This window comes from Lissotriton helveticus, chromosome 3_1 (genome assembly GCF_964261635.1).
Source record: "Lissotriton helveticus chromosome 3_1, aLisHel1.1, whole genome shotgun sequence".
Taxonomy (NCBI): Eukaryota; Metazoa; Chordata; class Amphibia; order Caudata; family Salamandridae; genus Lissotriton; species Lissotriton helveticus.
Window position 1 is genome coordinate 402,415,134 of NC_136061.1, and position 19,801 is coordinate 402,434,934.

The window sequence follows — 19,801 nt, forward strand, 5'->3', positions numbered from 1 at the left end:
TGTATATATAACCACTCCATACCGTACCCAGACACCGCTTCTATTTACCTTGCATTGGAGGCTAATTCTGTTAGTAATTGTGTTTTCCCTGTCTAAGTCATAGTTTCATACTCTCTGGAAGATGATAAAAACTTGAATTGAACATGGTGCAATCATTGGCGGGTTCTGCAGATTATAGAGGACAGAAGATTTATGTCTGGCTACTGCACAGAACTCAATCTTTCTGACTGATCTAACTGTCCAATAATCTTCAAGGAATTCAGAGGCAAGGGAAGGCAAAGTGCCCACTTCCGCACCAAATGTGACGGTAAAAACACCTGATATGCGAGTTTTGAAATGGAGTGCATCTGTCACCATACATGTCTTTAAAATACACAGCACCATTTTAAGGATTTTAGGTTCCTGGATCCATACATTTAGATTTAAGTGCTAGAAATAACACAGACATTAGAGACTGACAAGAATGTCAGCCCACATTCAAAGAAGTATGACTGGAATGGCAATGTAGGAGTTTTGTTTATTTGCAACATGTGGGGTATGTTTCAGCTCTTTCAGGAAAGGATTATCATAGCTACACATTTTGTACATAAGGGATATTAAAAGAAATGTTAAGGTAGAGTAGTTTCCATATTTGTAAATGCAGCAGAGCGCAATTGCATCCTGAAACTGCATCAGAGGCAGAGTGATTATTTTATTGATATGTTTAGGCTGTGCATAGATGCACAAATTCAGGTTGCAGTTTGTTAATGCATGGGAAAGGCATAAAGCATCTATGAATATGCCATCTCTGTATCCAATTTACTAATCGATTTTAGTTGTGGCATATGTCATAGAACTGGACAGACCTTCATAGCAAGAGGACCCAAAGGTTGTTCATGGCTTTGGAAAGTTATGTCACTCTACTCTTGAACATTTTTAGGGCAACCTGGTGTTTTCCCTCCAGTGAGCTTGACAATCATGCGAGTCCTCTGGCAGTGTTGACGCTTGAAATGAAGATGGTGCAGACATCATCCTATTCCAGAGATTCAAGCCTTTTCTACCTGTACCCTTAGTAGGAGACTTTGCCTTCATTATGTCTGGGAAATGGATGCAGGATGAATGTTGTATGTATTTGAGATATTTGTTTGAGTCAGGCTGGTGAATGTTGCACTCCGTACATGTTTTGTGTGGGAGCCAGAGGATTTAAACACATCAGCCCATTCCTTTTATCCAAATCCAAATTCAGTTCCCCTGTGCCAAAAGTGAAACTCATCCACCCTTTGTGTCCAGTGTTGGGCAATCGCCCATGGCTATAAAGGGTGATTAGAATGATTCCAAGAAGTGTTTTTACTGGAAGACATGATTTGAATTCACATTGATGTTTATCCTGTGAATTGGTATCCAGTAAAAGTTAATCAGATTCAGAGGACTTACACCAACACGTTTCATGACAAAATCAATTAAATCATCACTTCATCAGGGCTTAAAGGAATATAGAAGTAATTAGAACTATTATAAGGTAAGGTAGGGGTGCTTTAAACAAGTGTATAAGGTACACAATAATGACATATACATGAGAGGTGAACAACATAGGGTAAGAACAAATAATATGTATATTTAACTATGTAAACATAAAATAACAATATAAAGACAAATTACATTAAGTATGATTGGTGAACTCATTCAACATAGTCATCCTAAGGAACTCTCTCAGTTAAGGAGATAGAGAGAGAGAGGTCATACGTTTAAGGTTGGTCAACTATTATACAGATATCATATTTTTTGTTTATATTAGAGAGATGAAAGATAAAACAATGTTGTGACGCTTACCAGTGTTATTGGCAGCACGATCATGCCAGATCGATGCAGTGGGAAGAGTGAACTTTGAGTAACAAGAGTGTAACATGCTGGTCTGTTCTTCTTCTCCGGCTCCCAGATTTGATCTGACACTGGTGTTTTTGAATACCGAGGCTTGGGCCTCATTACTCCATATTCACTCACTTAGAATTTTTTAAGTCACAATTTTTTTTTCTTGCTGATCTGTGACACATTTGCACAGGTGAACTAGTTCACAGGGTCGGCGCTATGATGAGCTGCAGGTAGCGGTCAAAAGGGTTTGCAGAAATGTCAGCTGATTGTTTGATCAGTGGGCTTTCATTTTAATCAGATGTAACATTTCTTGATATAATAATTTACTTTGAAAAATACTAGAGAACAGCCTTAATCAAGGATGCATTCTTGCCGCTTTGCTTTTCTCGCTATATCTCTCAGACCTCATGGATATAATCTCACAAGTCTGAAGCTTTCTACCAACCCTCAGGGGTTGTCTCCTACTGCTGCTCATAGTTGATGGTGATCGTGCCCTTGTAGGTCTTACCCCATCAGTCTCCTGCATCATTTATCCCTGTTTTTAGTCTCATAAACTGAGGAGCAACTTACTAAAGACAATAATAATGATTTTTCGGATCGGAATGACAAGTTACCTAGAAACTGGACTATCAAAGGGTCATCCGTAGATGCTGTTAAGGAATGTCTATACTTAGTAGTTCGGTTTGGTAGACGTTTAGCATATTGTCAAGTGATATATTTAGTCTGGTTGTGAAGTTGACCTTCGGAATTAAGGGGCTTGTGCACAAAATTGTAGGCCTAATATACAAATTTTGCATTAATGTGTAGGCATGATATGCAAATCTTAATGACCACATACATTGCAAGTGTACTTTATGTAGCTTTGTGCTGTTATTGGAGCAAGAAGACAAAATACAGGCAAAGCTCTGGAACGCTTTTCTATTCCTTGGCCAAATTTGCCTATTAAAGCTGTTAGGCTGGAATTGGGCATTTTAGTTTTGGGTTCTAGAGATCATGCTCTAGAGATCATGCTTGTTCCTTGTTCAGATTATCACTGCAAATACTTTAAATGTTTTTTATATTTGAAGAATTTTCTTCAGATAAAGCACTTTATTATATTTACTATCAAATCTTGTATTATTAATTGGTATACTAAAAACATATACATAGGCGGAAAACTCCCACACAAAACTCAAAGGGTAGCTTAACACACTTTGCAATTACGGAGCTTTGAGTAAGCACTAAATCACTGCTCCACAAACAAACATTTAAACCCAGCATGTGCATCAGTAGGAAGGGCTCCCTGCAGTTTTATATACAGATAAATCTTAATAAATAAATAAATCTTAATGCTAAAGGAGTTTTATATGCCTTTTAAAACTGGAGGTCTACATTTAACTGGTAACCCTCTATCCAAGATATAAATAACTACTGATAGTACTATAACCTATAATATGTGTAATCTCATTCATGTGTTGTTCATTTGACCTGGTCTCTCTATCTCGAAAAGGTGGTTCATAACTCTGGTTTGTTGTACACATATTATTACTGTGGGGGCAAAAGATATATTCCATTTTACCATCATCAGTCTTTGACATTGAGAGCAATGATTATGTTTCTGCAGATGACGCGATATGTATTCAGCTTCTACTGCATGCCAGATTTCATATGGGTTTTTTGCATAAATGGCTCAACAATCCATGGCTACAGAAGCAGGAGGGTTGGCATGATGCAGTAGTTGTGGAAGTTCATAAGAGTCTTGTGAGAATCTGGATTTCTGTTGCAGTAACCCCACGCTTTTTTTCAGACCACGTACATCTAGTCACTGCTACAGCTGATGCATCGATCACAGGGTTGAAGCCCAGACAATGAATATGATAGCACAGGGCAAATGGGATCCATATTAAAGCACTCTTTATAACAGTGTGCTGGAGTTATAGAACAAGTTCTGGCCACGAAATGTGTGTCAAATCCATTTGCAGAGAAGATAGTGAACGATAAGACCAATTAGACCACATAATGCAAAACGTCCTGAAACAAAGGGCTCACAATCTCCAGTCGTAATGCAGAAGGTGATCAGTAAGTCAAACATGCATGTGGAGGCAAAATAACATGCCTCTCTCAATAGCAACTTGATAGACATTCTAGCTAAAGGACTACGCACCGTTTGTTGATGGGAATTAAATGAGACCATAGATGAATAAGTATTTCCGGATTGGGATTAGTAGAAATAGACTTATTCACCATAAAATGCAACAAAACATGTTACGATTATGCCACCAAGGTATCCACAACTCCTGTCAAGAACCAAGGCTCTGTCGAGGAGTAGATTATATAATATTTTATTATTAATTTCTCCCAATTCCTTTGATTTGGCAGTGAGTCGAAAAGGGATTTCAGACGTGGTACTCATTTAATGAAGATATCATTCACATTAACTAGAATGCTAGCTCTCCGCAACACCTTAATTGTGAAACTCATTTATTCAGACGTTAGGTTATGACTCAGTTCCTGAGGTCTTAGAATATTACCATCATAGATGTAGAGAAGTTGTAACAGAAAGGAGGAGAGCAACAATCGGGAAGTGTTTCTTAGAAAAGTAGAACAGATTTGCAACATGACCTTAGCACTAACAGTGAACATTTTTTTAAATATGCCTGCAAGGTATTACACAATGCATATAATTTCATTCAGTGAATACTAGGTTGACTTAGTCCAGTGATGGTGCATCTAGCAACAGAAAAGAAAGACCCTGCATTGCTGTTTAAGATTCTAATGCTACATGGTTACCTCGATGGAGAATAACCCCACAGACACAGAGTACAACCTTTAGTCTTGGTCTTTAATATGATGCTGCTAAGGTTAATATTGTGAATATGTAGCTGCTAACGTTAATATTCCCCCAATTCAAACCAATGCGCATATGTCCAGTCAAATTAATTGATTGGACAGCGGTGACGTTAATAAAGAGTCATTGAGTTTCAGGCTTTCACAGTCAGACCTTGCTTTCAAATACATGAGTGCAAATTAGTTCTTGGATAAGACAAAGGTATCGGGTGAAGGACATCTCTCCTTTCCATGTTATTTAAACTTTAGAATTACCAACTTGTTAAAAACCCTCAGTCACCTGCTGCAAGAAATCTTCATGCACTAGATTTTAGAAGTCCTTGCAACTTGCATTGTTTACTTATATCCAAATAATGTCCAATAAGTGTATAGACATAATGGATTCTCTGTTGTGAAAAATATTTTCTTTACATTTTTGTTGTGCACGAAATACTTCAGCTATTGTGTTGAGAATTCTGACAGTCTATGTATGACTTGTTGCTTAGGTATAAAACTGCATCCCTTATTCCCTATATAAGCGTGAGGGAGAGTGATGGACAGAACCAGACCTGATTGTCCTTTCTACTGTTGGGTCACAACTTTGGTTTACTTAGAAGCAAGGGCCCTTCGTTGGAGTCCAGACTAGTGACATGAATTCTAGGTCGATTTAGTAGCGAGGACTGTCCTGCCTTTAGTTAATTTTCCCCACCTTTTTCTGGCATCATACGTCTAGTGCACACTTCTATCTGTCTTCATACTTTGTGGAAAAGCCATATCTGTAAATAGCTAGGCACCTCCCCACGATTGTTCAAACATAACCTAGGTTTAGTTGCATACCTAAATAAATATATAGAATCTGTTTGCACAACTTAACACTTAAACAAAAACAGAATTGGAGGTTGTCAGCTGTTTAATATTCTTATTCTGAGTCATCTTTTCCATGTGAAACTGTTGAGAGCCAACACGTTTTGCCCTTTGAACATTTTTAAGGCTTTACAAGCCATAAGAAATGGCCAGTACATTGTTGAAATCTATGTGCTACACAGCTTGAAGTCATTTACACAGATATATACTATCCTCCGTTTATGCAGATACCCTAACAGGCTATGACCAGTGTGAGTAGACCAAAGATCCTGTCACCAAAAGATAAAGGAGATTCTGTATTTGTGTTACACGTTACAATGCGAAAAAGGCAGTGAGCACTTCAAAGTAAGGAGCAGAATAAAGAATGACAGTGCTCAAAATCTGGTAAGTGAATAGATAAGAATCCAGAAGTGACCTAGTGAAGTGAATAAAAACCTACATTCATATGACTTGCACTGATCTGTGAAGCACTAGATGTGCCAGGTTCCACTTTATTGAAAGAGAGCTCTGACTTTATTAGCCTAAGTTAATCAGATGTTGGTTCCCAAAAGATGTTGGCAGAGTCATATAACAATGGTGTGGTATACCGGTTCCTCTAATAACATACCAAAACAGAGTAAAGAACGAAGTGTGATGATAACGATCAATTAGGTAAAACAAACCCTATGTTATTCCATGCTGTGGATCTGTTCTAAATAAACTATGTAATATACCAAACCTGAACCATAAAGGTGCCTTGGTACAGCATGTCTAAAAGTCTGTAAGTATATGTCAGAACCAAGTTAGCTGCAAGGAAATATGAGGGATACCGTCTTCTGTTGTGGTGGAAGAGCAGTAACAATTGTCTACATGCCATGAAGCGATGGTAGCCTCTGTGTCTACTTGATAGAGATGGACTGCATAAGTAAAGGTGAACTGCATTGTAATTGTATGTAAATGACAACCATTGAAGGTAATTGGATAATGCAATGTAGTGTTACAGGCCCAATGGCAAAGTGTTTCTCTTAGTGCAGTATGTTAGACAATCTGTTCGGAAAGTCAAGTATGATAGAGCCAAATAAACAGCAAATGTAATATACTGAGCTGAAAATCTGAAAGCAGGATTTAAATAATATACATTGTGAATTAATATGGGACTAAGATTGCGGGAGATGGCAAATGTCTTGCAAGATCACACGTTTGAGATGACACCTTAAGTTACAGAAGTAAATGCAAGAAACTAATCGAATGCCTGCTGTAGTGGACTAGGAAGTACAGAGAAAATCTCAAAGTGCTGAAGAAACATGAGAAAACCCGTATTGGATCAGCATTTGAAATCTTAATGGGGTTTGGTTAAAGAGATAACCATGGGGCATTTCCTTTCATCCATAAGTAGCATGGAATGGACTATGAAAAAATAATAAAAAAGTTGTTTCTGCTATTGACAGTGCTTTGTCTCTATAGACATGCAGTCTGTAATAGATGCTAAGCTTTAAAATCAGCTTCACAAGTAAGTAATGTCCTGTTTTATTGCAGTGTAAAGAGCCAAAGCTATGCATCTAGGCCACAGGTCAAGCAACAAAAACTCAAGTTGTTTAAATTGTCTCCCTAAGTTGAATTGGGTACCAGTTTAGTAATCTGTCACTACGAAGCTCTCTCTCAGGAGATGTAGGGGTTGCCATGGATGTTAATTATTGTGGCGGGGTACCTGAAAGAGTAGTTGTGATGCATAGGAAATGTCTTCACTGCTAGGAAGGGACTGTGTCATGCTCTGAAACAATAGGAGAGTTAGATGCTCTTTCAATTAAATACCTGTTTTTCTTTGTTTAGGGGGCTCCAGTTGGGGGACACATTCTGAACTACCTCTTAGAGAAGTCCCGCGTAGTCCATCAGAATCACGGCGAGCGGAACTTTCACATTTTTTACCAACTACTGGAGGGAGGAGAAGATGACCTACTGCGAAGGCTGGGCCTGGACAAGAATGCACAGAGCTACCAGTATCTGGTAAAGGTGAGTGGGAGACTGGACAGCAGAGGATAAAGGAGGACCGCAGTGGGTGTTATCAGAGCATGGGTGAATAGTGTGAACAATATCATAAAGAGGTTGGAACAAAGGATTGTAGAAAGGATGAAACTGAGGCCTGGCGACAGAATAATGCGATTATTGATTTCTTTGTACCCTTTCAAAGCCAGTGATAATTAACCTGTTTCTGAACAGCAGCCCATACAAGTCTTTGATAGGATCTCCCAGAATTAGAGGTTACCCCAACCTCCTGGGTAATCTAAGTATCCTGAAATCCTGTTGAAGTCCACCCCCTATGTGTATGACCCTCCTCTTTTATCTTTTACATTTATATGGTGCATTGTTTGATGTTTCAAACCTGAAAGGGATTTGTTAGATCTCATCAGGACGGGGTCATTTGTTTAAAACATTATGAATAGCGAAGATAAACAGCCCTTAGTCTAGGAGTAAAGTCAGCTATCTTTGTTAGGCAGCATATTTGTTTCTAGTTACTATACATGATTTGTTAGCTGAAAGGCACATCCTTCAACCTATGCCATTGGTCTTATGATTTTCTACAATTGAGGGTTACCTGTGAATTAGATAACAGGATTCACATTATAATGAATTAGGATATCTATCTTAGGTGTTTTAGTGTTTTCATGTAATTCTGTGTGTGGACACTGTCATTTGCACTAATTTCATTATATATTGCACCTGTAGGTGTTGATGGATGAATAATATTATTTATAAAAGAAGCTTTGATTATTGAGTGAGTTGATCTTTGTATGCTTGTCATTGTTTTTACATTAAGTAGTTCTTTGTCTGTCTGTATTACCTGTTATTGATTATGTGTGGTAGTGGTACCAATGAGTCCCATAAGACCAGTGTTTTTTCTATTGCATTATTGTAACAGCCACGCTCCAAGTAGTCAGTCTCACCCTCTTCCTTAATTACCCTGGCCTTGTGGTCCTACTTGACCTCTCTACTGTCAAGCATCCAGCATTGATCCACACCCTGAAAAATAACATGGTATTCACTGGCACAGTTATGCAATGGTTCATACTACCTCACCAATCGGCAGCACCTCATTCAAATAGCACCTACAAAATCCTGGTTGCACTCTGTCAACTGGAGTTCTCCACAGCTACATTCTGTGACACTTAATTTTCTCATCAACCAATGACATGCAGAGACTCCTAGGCAGCCTTGAAGAATCCAAACCTCGATGTCTACAAATTACCTGATGCTACACCCTACAAAGACTGAATTCCTCCTGTTTGCCATCAACACCAAACATTCTCAGATTCAGTCATGGCTCTCCAACTGAACCCTAGCGGACTTTGCACCCCAACTTACAGAATAGGACAAAGCCCTCTTATTCATCCTCGACTCAAACTTCTCACTTCAAGAACACATTGCTAAGAAGACCATAAACGCCTGGTTCCACATCTCTCTTCTTCAAAAAGTGAAATCTTTTCCTCCAGGAGAAGACTTCAGAATAACAGTACATGTCCTTCTCCTGTTCCACCTAGATGGAATTAATGCCCTGCTCAATGGCTTCCCAGAGACTACCCTCACTCCCCTGTAAGACACCCTTTGTACAGCAGCATGGTTCAGTTGTCTGAAGAAATCCCTCAACATCAGCCTGATACTGAAATATTTACACTGTCTTTCTCTGCAAGACCGAATCATCTTCAAGATCAACTGAGTCACTTACACATCCCTCTAAACCAGACCTCAGTCTATCTATCTAATCAACTAACTATATTTGGAGGTCAACGCCAGACGAGGAGCTCTGATATGAAAGAATAGAGACTAAACACTGCTGTTAGGTGAAGACAAGTCTTCTCAGCCTACACTCTCGGGATTTGGAAAAGCATCCCTTCTGACATCAGAACAGCACCAACTATAAATTCAGGAAGAAACTGAAAACTTAAATCTTCACTCAATTTTGACTTCTCACCCTTCCACTTAGTCTATGTCCTCCCTCTGTTGTTTGCTCCATGTATCCCATCTGGGGCTTGCCTTCATAACATGCTCAATTGCAAGCAAGTTAGGTTTGCACTTAAAAAATGTCCTGACTCTTCCTGTGTTGCCGGCTGTCTCCTGACACCTTCTTATGAACTATGTCTATGAATCCTCTGTGAGACTTTGACCAGTTGTAACTGATCTGACCTTGTACACCTTGCTCCAGAAGCTTATCAACATAGATGGCAAAGAAGGAAGCTGAACGTTTTCCTGATATGGATAAGACTTACATTTTAGAAGACATTTGACTTAGGCTTTCTGGCTGGCATGCAAAATCAGATAAATCATACCCACACCCATAACCTGTATGTTATTAGAGGGGGACCCTGTAGCATCTGAAGCTTTGCCAGGGCCGGAACCGCTGCTTGAAGCTTCATAACACAACCAAGGCCCAATGCTGGATTTGGATTCCTGGAACATGTTGCTGCTTTGATCTGTGGGAGAAGGGATGTCTGGCAAGGCGAGGAGCTGCCATTTTCAGGACTTTACAAGACCCAGCTGACTGAAGACTTGCTTAGAGGATGATGTAAGTAACCAAAGACTACCCAGTTGCCATGAGTTCTCGCCATCCGAGCTAGCCTGTAAGCAGAGTAAAGAGAAAGGGCAGGCTTTGCCTGAGACATGGAATTGCAGAGATGCTTTCTTGCATGTTAACTGGTGGCCCTGCACTGCCAGTGACTTGCCATGTGCTCTTGTTTGCCTTATCCCAGTGCTAAAAGGACCCAGAACCTATTTTTTCAACTCTACACAACCCTACCCTACTTTAGCCTAGAGTAAGCCTATACTCATTGATTACTGTACCTTTTAAGTGTCAAGTGCTCAAAAGGAGCAGTTTTATTCTCTGGTGCAATTGCTGGCATGGGGCATAAGTTGCATTTTACAGAATTCACATAGGAAGGATATGGTCACTGACTCCCTTACAAATCTAAGAAAATGCCCACATACATAGTTGGAAAGGTATAAGCAATAAGAGTGCAAGACAATAGACAATGATCTATTTACTTAGAGTCGAACGAACTGTTGGACCCCTCGCAGACCAGCTTCAGGGCTGCCAACAGCAATGAGGCAACGCTGCTGGCCGTCCTAAACAATAGCAGATCTCGGACTGACCAGGGGGGGAGCTGTAGCACTGATTTTGTTGGATTGGTCTGCAGCGTTCGATATGGCCTCACACAATAGACTGCTGGGAGTCCTGTGCGAGAAAGGAATCCATTCCAAAGCACTAGAATGGCTCAGCTCGTTCCTGAGTAATTGAACTCAAACGGTACAACTGGGTCATTTTCTTTCCAAACCCAGCACCATTGGCTGTGGTGTCCCGCAGTATCATCTTTGGCAAAAATCTGTAAGAAATGGGGCCTCAGTGTCTGCTCCTATGTGGATGACACACAGCTGATGGTAGCTCTCGATGAAAGGCCTGACACCACCAAAGCAAAGCTGAACACCTGTCTTTTAGAAATGGCACAATGGATGTCAAACCATTGCCTGAAGCTAAATTCAGGGAAATCTGAAATCCTGCTCTTCGGAGGAGCAAACTTATTCTGGGATGCTACCTGGTGGCCACAAACCCTGGGAGATGCTCCAGCTCCTAAGCGATGTGCAAAAAACCTAGGCATCCTCATTGACGACTTCCTTTCCATGAAGGACCATGTGCGGGCCTTCTGGTGAAGGAGTTTTGCAACCCTGAAATTACTTAGGAGACTCTTTCCCTGGATCCCATTGGACTGCAGAAGAACTGTCCCACAGGCCTTACTCATAAGTAAGCTAAACTATGTAAATGCCCTCTTTGTTGGCATGGCTGATTACCCTTTTACACGCCTGCAGGTGCTTCAAAATGTTGCAGATAAACTGGTGTGTGGTGAAGGCAGACTGAGCTCAGCATCTAAGTACATGAAATACCTACACTGGCTACCCATGCGACAAAGAGCAGTGTTCAAACTACTCAGTTACACACACAAAGCTCTGCACCAAAGTGGCCCTATAATTCTACAGAATAGAATTGAATTGTACGTCCCCACAAGGAGCCTACGTTCACTCCATCAAGCGCTGGCCAGGACAAAGCATATAAAGAAAGTAAGAGCAGGTGGATGCTCATTCTCCTATCTGCAGCCAAAAAATGGAACGAACTCCCCCAACACTTACACCTCACGACTGACTATTTAGCTTTCAGGAAAAAACTTAACTCACTTATTTCCTAAGACCAAACCCCCAACAGATCATGTGATTAGACTGGCAGCCCATCCACAACTTCTCGCTACATAGCGCCGTGATATCCTCTGGGATGAGAGTTGTGCTCTACAAATAAATAAATAAATGTTGAAGAAATATGTGTACCAAATGTATCAGCGAGCTGGACACAGTATATGGTGAGAGAAGGTAGAGCATAACGTGGAGAGATGAAGAATTGGGGCAGCATATGTGATCTCAAGTGAAAACTGAGCACAGTATTGGGAAATAACTGGATTAATATATAGAGGGAGAGAGCCCACACGCACTCTTTGGGGAAACCTGGGGACAATGTTGCAAAGGAGAAATTACAGGGAAGGAAGGCAAACTGTTTAACAGTGTATTGAGGATAGAGATGTACAAAAAATGTGTGAAATTGAGAACTGGTTCCTATACTTTGGAGAGAGAACCTATAGTGGTGTGGAAGATTACACAGAGGGTGACACCGTATTTGGAAAGAGACCCAGGGAAAGCTTTTAAGGCACGAGGTTAGTATTGAGAGGGAGTAACATGGGGTTAGTATATAGAAAAGCAAGTATCGGAGCTTTCTAGAGGTAATATTAGGACCTTAGGACAGTATCAAGAAGTGAGGTCTCATTTATATTTTCAGGTTCTCGGTTCCTCCTTTTAAAAGTTCCGAAAAGAGATCAGATCTTTCAGACTATCTAAATATTTCCCCCCTCTCTCTCTTGATTTTCTTACAGGGTCAATGTGCGAAGGTCAGCTCCATCAATGACAAGAACGATTGGAAAGTTGTTCGAAAAGCACTGTCTGTCATTGGCTTCAGTGATGATGACGTAGAGGTATGGAGCTTCATGTCTGTCTGAACACCATTATTTAATTCATTTAATAGAAGACCTATCTTCAGCTTGTTATATATTTGGGGTAATACCTCCTATGAACTTGAGGGAATTTCTGTTTCAGGTTTGCAGGAAGTCCTCTTGCAGGTTTGAAGGAAGGCCTCTTCTGAATTAGATGGATTGCATTTCAAAGGTTTAGTGATAGGCATTTGGGTGGTGTGATAAGAGGCTTTGTTTAGATTTGTGGGGAAAGCCTATTATGATTTTGGAGGGCATCTGTGGATTTAGAGCAAATCTTGTGTGGGCTTCAGGAAAGACCCTGTTCTAGTTGATTGAAATATTTTTTTTCTAGATCAAAGATGGCAGTAGAAAAGGCATATTGAGGGGAAGACTTCTTGCATTTCAGTGAAAGGTCTTTAGTCTGGAAGATCCTGGGCTGGTTTGTTTTAAGGTCATTTGAGAATTGAGCTGTAATCCTGTGTAGGGCTAGGTCATGGGGTTGTTTCTTTAGTGAAAGGTCTTGCTTTGTTCACTGAAATATTTTGGTGGGCTTGGGAAAAGTATACTTGTAGTTATTGTAGTTTTGGGGGTTATTCACTTGGGCTACGGCCTCTTGTGGGATTGGTGAAATACATTGTGTTGGCTTGATGGATGGGCTTGTGCTGGTTAGTTGGTTTGAAAATCTGTGTGTTTAGGAGAATGCCTATTGTGGGCTTGAAGGACATCTGTAGTGTGTTTGAGGTAAGGATTCTTGTGGCTTTGGAGTGACGGCCATTAGGGTTTATGGAAGCCTTGGCGATGGTTTGGTGGAAGCCCTTTTGTTAGATCATGGCAGTGTCTGATTTTGGAGAAGTTTGTTTGTGGTTTTGAGAGCATGTGTTTAGTATGAATGTAGGAAGTGATTTGTGGCTTTGAAGGAATGTTAACTTTGAGTTTGCTTATTAATTTAGGGGACGTCTCTTTAGTGAGAACCACTCTGTGGTGTGATGAAGGCCTCAAGGAAGGTAATGCACATGGTTTGGAGTAGGCCTCTGGAATGTGGAGAAAGTCTTTTTGTACAGAAGCAAAGTTGAGGTTGGAGGAAACCTTATGCTGTCTAGGGTAATTATTTTGTAATTGAGCGGCAATTCCACTTTTTGATATATTGAAGGTCTCTGGGATTTCAACAAGGATTTTCTTGATCATTGTGTTTGGTTGTGCTTTGAATGCATAGTTTTGTAGCCCATCCTCGTAGCCAATAATAAATCGAGTGCAGCATCATAGCCAATAGTAAATTAAGTGCATCATCTATTGGTATCAGGTGCCGCAGGCCTCCACTGTCAAGGGGCTATGGTACCTGGGCCTCACCAATAACTGATGAATGGGACATGTTAAATCAAGCGAGAACAGCAACAGGCTGAGGGTGAAGCCAACGGTGTCCTTCTGTGACGTGTTCCAAAGAAAAGGCATCCAGTGAAAGGGAATCACAGAAGCCAAAAGGAGATCCTTTCACCTCTGGCTCAGCTGTCTGGTTTATAAAGAGCATGGAAAAAGTGTTGGCTAGATTAGCATGTAGCAGTTTGCAGCAGAGGTTCATATATAGCTGAAGTTGTAATTCATTGCAACAATCATCAGATCGTTAATAGTAGCACTTTAAACAAATCGGTTTGTCATTAAAAACAACCTCTTTTCAATGTACCAACTAAACTTTTTTCCCCTTTGTTTTAAAATCGTATCACTCTGTTTCAATTAAAAACTGAAGTACTGTGGGAGCTGGGGGCGACAAGATTCCCATTCGACCCTGCGGGGGCCAGACCAGAGGAGGAAGTAGGTGCGAGGCTGGGAGCAATGAGGAACAGGTGCAGGGACCGCGCCCTAGACGTCGAGGTGGCCTAACGTCCGGGACTTTGCCTTCTTTGCTGCCCTTGATGAGAGTAGGCTCAGCCGGGACCATTGCCGCCTACAACTGAGGCCAACTCGGGGGTCGAAGTAGCCCCCAGTGTTGCGGAGAGTGGACCTGCTCGGCGGCTGTGAACGGCAGTGCGAACTTGGAGGCAGGAGAGCAACGGCACGCACACTCAGTGGGAGCGACTGGCACATAAGCTGGTGGGCGTTGAAGGAACCCCTTGGAGCCCGAGGAACGACGGACGTTGAGGAGCGGCACGAGATGGTCTGATGACCGTTATTTGGATCTTACTGGAGCACTATTATTGAGAGGCAGGTGTCGGCCCACAGGCGGTGCCGCCTCAAGCCTTAACAAGAGATCCGGTACCCTCGAGTGCAGTGGACCAGAAGATCGCGATTGCGGAAAGTAAGCCCAAAGGTAGTGCAACAATCCAAACGAATAAACTGGACAAATATGCGGTCCCTATGTCAGCCCCACAAGACGAAGGAACTGCAGGGGACCAATCTGTAGCCACTGAGCCGTCTTTAGCATCCATAATGGCGGCTATTCAAGGGCTAGGGTCCACTCTTGAGACGAAACTTGACAAGGTTTCCATCAAAATTAACCTCCTACGAGCCGACCTTAACAAAACATCAGACAAAGTTAGAACCAACGAGACTGACATCCAGGAACTCCAAGCATCTGCCAAAAAGCTTGAGAAGAGTCAGTGAACTGGTCCAACAGCACCGTCAAGTGGCCCTGAAGCTCGAGGACCAAGAAGAGAGGGCTCGCCAAAACAACATCAAGGTGGTACGAGTTCCAGAAGGTTCCGAAGGGCTTAATATGGACCTCTTCCTTGAAGACTTGATCCTTAACCATCTGAAACCAAAACGGCTCTCGACCATGTTCACAATTGAGAGGACACACCGGTCGCCAAACCACAAGCGCCCCCCAGGACCATAAAAGCAAAAAAACTACAGGGACCGGGACACCATCTTGCAGGCTGCCAGACAACAGGGAGACTTGCACTATGAAAACGCAACTGTCCGATTCTTCCCAGACTTCACACTTAAAGTGCAACGTGACCGGCGCTCCTTTGACGGGTGAAAGCGACACTACGACAAAGAGGAATTAAGTATATGATGTTCTTGCCCGCGAAGCTTAAAATCTTGGCCGACAGCAAATCCCTCTTCATTACGCCATTGGAGGCGCAAGACTGGCTGGACAGAGACAACACAGAGGCGTCGGCAACTGCGACAGGCGACGACTGGAGAGACACTCGTGCCAATTCACCGGCGTCATCAGATGGGAGATCAGACATCGACAGGCGGAGTCAGGGCTCCTGGCGATCATGGTCAAGCAGCCATGGCTCAAGGGGCACACAGAGAAACTAGGTGGCCCACACAGACTGTGGTGCTCAGCATGGACGGATCTAGACAACCAGCAATGTAACAAATAAACATTTCTTACGATACTCAGGGTAGGGGACTCCCAGCACGGTGCCAACCAGGCGAAGGTGGTGCTCCCCACGCCCATAGCCAATCATTAAGGTATACTGCAGGTCAGAGACAATACTCTACTTTGACTGCTCGAACTGAACTGGCGGACTGGCCCAGCCGTCCTGTAGGCAAAAGTAAGGATATCAGGCAGAGGGCAGGGTAGGGTATGCAGTGCAACAAGACTTCTGGCAAATTCTGGGTGCACAAACCTGACAAATTATTTAAGGTACGGGGCTCTAGGGGCTGGAGTTGGTACTAGCGCATTTCCCCACCTAACTGTTGACCGGGGGCGGGGGGGAGAGGTGTTCTTTTTGGGGCGATAGGCGCTCTGCTAGTTGGGGATGTGGGTCGTTCTAAACCTACGTGGCAGGGTAGCAGGGTGGGGTGGGGACAAACTGTTTGTAATGTTTGAGGGGTTTCCACGTTGGTCGTGCAAGAAACGCAATATTGTGATTGAACAGTGTTACAGGATGTACGGATTGTGCAAAAGAGTAGCTTTCAGCCATGACTACGAGGTGGGATAAAAGTTTAAAAATCCTTAGTTGGAACGTCAACTGGCTAGGGGACAGGGTTAATAGGGGTGGTGTTCTCCAATTCGTCAAACGTCATCTCCCAGATTTTGTCTTACTGCAAGAAACGCACCTTATTGGGAACAACTGTCATGCACTTAACAGATGGGGCTACAATTTGGCGACACATGCCGGCTTCACAAAGGGGTCCCGGGGTGTGGGCATTCTGTTACGACGTACCTTCCAGCTCGTCATTGAACATACCTGGATTGATCCACTGGGACGCTTTGCGGTACTCTCGGGCAAATGGGAGGGGCGCACACTCAACATGTTGACGGTTTATATTCCACCTGGTTTATATACCAAGATCTGGGCAAGCTTCTCCTTTCCCTTCCCTAACGGGTGGGTACTTTAACGCAGTAGAATCGGGTAGGCTTGACAGGCACCCACCCCGAGATATCACCACAGGGCACATGTGGCTCTCTAACCTCCTTGAAGCGTTCGGCTTAGTAGACCTCTGGCGAATAAGTCACCCGGACCTCCAACAATACACATTTTCTTCTGGCTCACACCACACCCTCTCCAGAATAGACTACGTCCTTATGCCTTTGCAACACGACTCTATCATTCAGGAGATCAAACACCTGGCACGGGGCATATCCGACTATTCCCCCATATAGACCCATCTCTCTGTAGGGGAAAAAAAGGTAGGCTGTATTGGGCCTATAAATCCCTGGTTTCTCCGTAATCCAGAGACCAAAACTGAGATAACCCGCACAATAGGCCAGTACTTTCAGGAAAACGAAGGGGCGGTAGAGTCCCCTACCATTCTTTGGGAGGCTTTTAAAACAGTGCTTAGGCAAAAGTAAGGATATCAGGCAGAGGGCAGGGTAGGGTATGCAGTACAACAAGACTTCTGGCAAATTCTGGGTGCACAAACCTGACAAATTATTTAAGGTACAGGGACGGGGCTCTAGGGGCTGGAGTTGGTACTAGCGCATTTCCCCACCTAACTGTTGACCGGGGACGGGGGGAGAGGTGTTCTTTTTGGGGCGATAGGCGCTCTGCTAGTTGGGGATGTGGGTCGTTCTAAACCTGGGTAGCAGGGTGGGGTGGGGACAAACTGTTTGTAATGTTTGAGGGGTTTCCAAGTTGGTCATGCAAGAAACGCAATATTGTGATTGAACAGTGTTACAGGATGTACGGATTGTGCAAAAGAGTAGCTTTCAGCCATGACTACGAGGTGGGATAAAAGTTTAAAAATCCTTAGTTGGAACGTCAACTGGCTAGGGGACAGGGTTAAGAGGGGTGGTGTTCTCCAATTCGTCAAACGTCATCTCCCAGATGTTGTCTTACTGCAAGAAACGCACCTTATTGGGAACAACTGTCATGCACTTAACAGATGGGGCTACAATTTGGCGACACATGCCGGCTTCACAAAGGGGTCCCGGGGTGTGGGCATTCTGTTACGACGTACCTTCCAGCTCGTCATTGAACATACCTGGATTGATCCACTGGGACGCTTTGCGGTACTCTCGGGCAAATGGGAGGGGCGCACACTCAACATGTTGACGGTTTATATTCCACCTGGTTTATATACCAAGATCTGGGCAAGCTTCTCCTTTCCCTTCCCTAACGTGTGGGTACTTTAACGCAGTAGAATCGGGTAGGCTTGACAGGCACCCACCCCGAGATATCACCACAGGGCACATGTGGCTCTCTAACCTCCTTGAAGCGTTCGGCTTAGTAGACCTCTGGCGAATACGTCACCCGGACCTCCAACAATACACATTTTCTTCTGGCTCACACCACACCCTCTCCAGAATAGACTACGTCCTTATGCCTTTTGCAACACGACTCTATCATTCAAGAGATCAAACACCTGGCACGGGGCATATCCGACTATTCCCCCATATAGACCCATCTCTCTGTAGGGGAAAAAAAGGTAGGCTGTATTGGGCCTATAAATCCCTGGTTTCTTCATAATCCAGAGACCAAAACTGAGATAACCCGCACAATAGGCCAGTACTTTCAGGAAAACGAAGGGACGGTAGAGTCCCCTACTATTCTTTGGGAGGCTTTTAAAACAGTGCTTAGGGGTAACGCCCTCACCGCCATAGCCGGGCAGCGCAAGGACAGAGAAAAGCAACTGCTCACTATCAAGCGCAACCCTCTTAGTGTCGAGAAAGCTGCGCAAGCAGATGGCGATCTGGTGGCTCTTCACCAAATGCAGCTAAAGGCGGCCGAATAGAAGTCATTGGCGACTGAAGCCGCTAAAACCCTTGCGAGAGACAGGAACGGGCGGCTATATGACCCAGGGGACAACGCGGGCAAAATGCTTGCTTGGCTGGACAAAAAAGAGAAATCACAGAGAGTAGTGGCAGCGCTCAAAGACAGTTCGGGCATCCTCTTAACGGAACCTCTGAATATAGTCCGTGAGATCGCCGCACACTTTAAACAAGTGTATCAACGGGGGTCGGAGCTCCCGGAGGAAGACACCTCCACGCTCTTAGCCGACATCCACCTACCTACCCTCTCAGATCCAGACCGAGAGGCTCTGGAGGCTGCACTCGCTGAAGAGGAGCAGGCCACAGCGATTAGGGACCTCCGGCCCGGGAAAGCCCTAGCACTAAACGGTCTACCGATTGAGCTGTACAAGCTCAAGCCCGACGGCCTGGCCCCTTACTTTAAGCGTATGTTTGAGGATAGTAAAGCTTTGAGAATACTGCAGAGAGAGCAACACATCGCCACATTGGTGGCCATCCCAAAACAGGGGGGAAAAAACAAAGCTGTATGTGCCTCTTATAGGCCAATCTCACTGTTAAACGCCGAACCCAAAATCCTTGCAAAACTTCTCACAAACAGGCTCAAACCGATAATAACCAAATTAATCCACCCAGACCAATCGAGCTTCATGCCACACCGCAACACTGCACTTAATCTAAGACGACTCCATGGTGTGTTGGGACGCAGCCACATGATCCAGGAAGATGCAGTGGTGGTCTCGTTGGATGCCACAATGGCATTCAACACACTTGAATGGACATATCTGATGGCGGACCTCAAAAAGTTGGGCTTCGGCCCTAATTTTATTGGGTGGGTACGGCTCCTCTATACGGAACCGCTGGCCCAAGTAGTCGTCAACAACAAAATATCCGAGGTGTTAAACCTGGAAAGGGGGACGCAATAGGGCTGCCCCCTCTCTCCTGTGCTCTTTGCCCTCTCCCTCCGGCCGCTTGCGGCTTGGATAAGACAGGATTCCTCCAAACGGGGACTCAAATGGGCCGAGAGGTGGGAGGATCGGATCTCGCTTTATGCAGACGATATCCTCTTGAATCTAGCTTCCCCTTATAAGTCGCTGAGGGTAGCCTTGGACAT

General features: G+C 43.5%; 1 protein-coding gene across 3 annotated transcripts in view; it reads left to right on the forward strand.

Moving 5' to 3' along the window:
* Window positions 1–19,801, forward strand: part of MYO1C (myosin IC) — a 457,043-nt gene that overhangs the window by 273,735 nt on the left and 163,507 nt on the right. For all 3 annotated transcript variants that reach the window (XM_078680174.1, XM_078680173.1, XM_078680172.1), the window contains exons 6-7: window positions 7,327–7,506; window positions 12,456–12,554. In XM_078680174.1, the coding sequence (XP_078536300.1) occupies window positions 7,327–7,506; window positions 12,456–12,554 (279 nt within the window). The remainder of the gene's footprint in view (window positions 1–7,326; window positions 7,507–12,455; window positions 12,555–19,801) is intronic.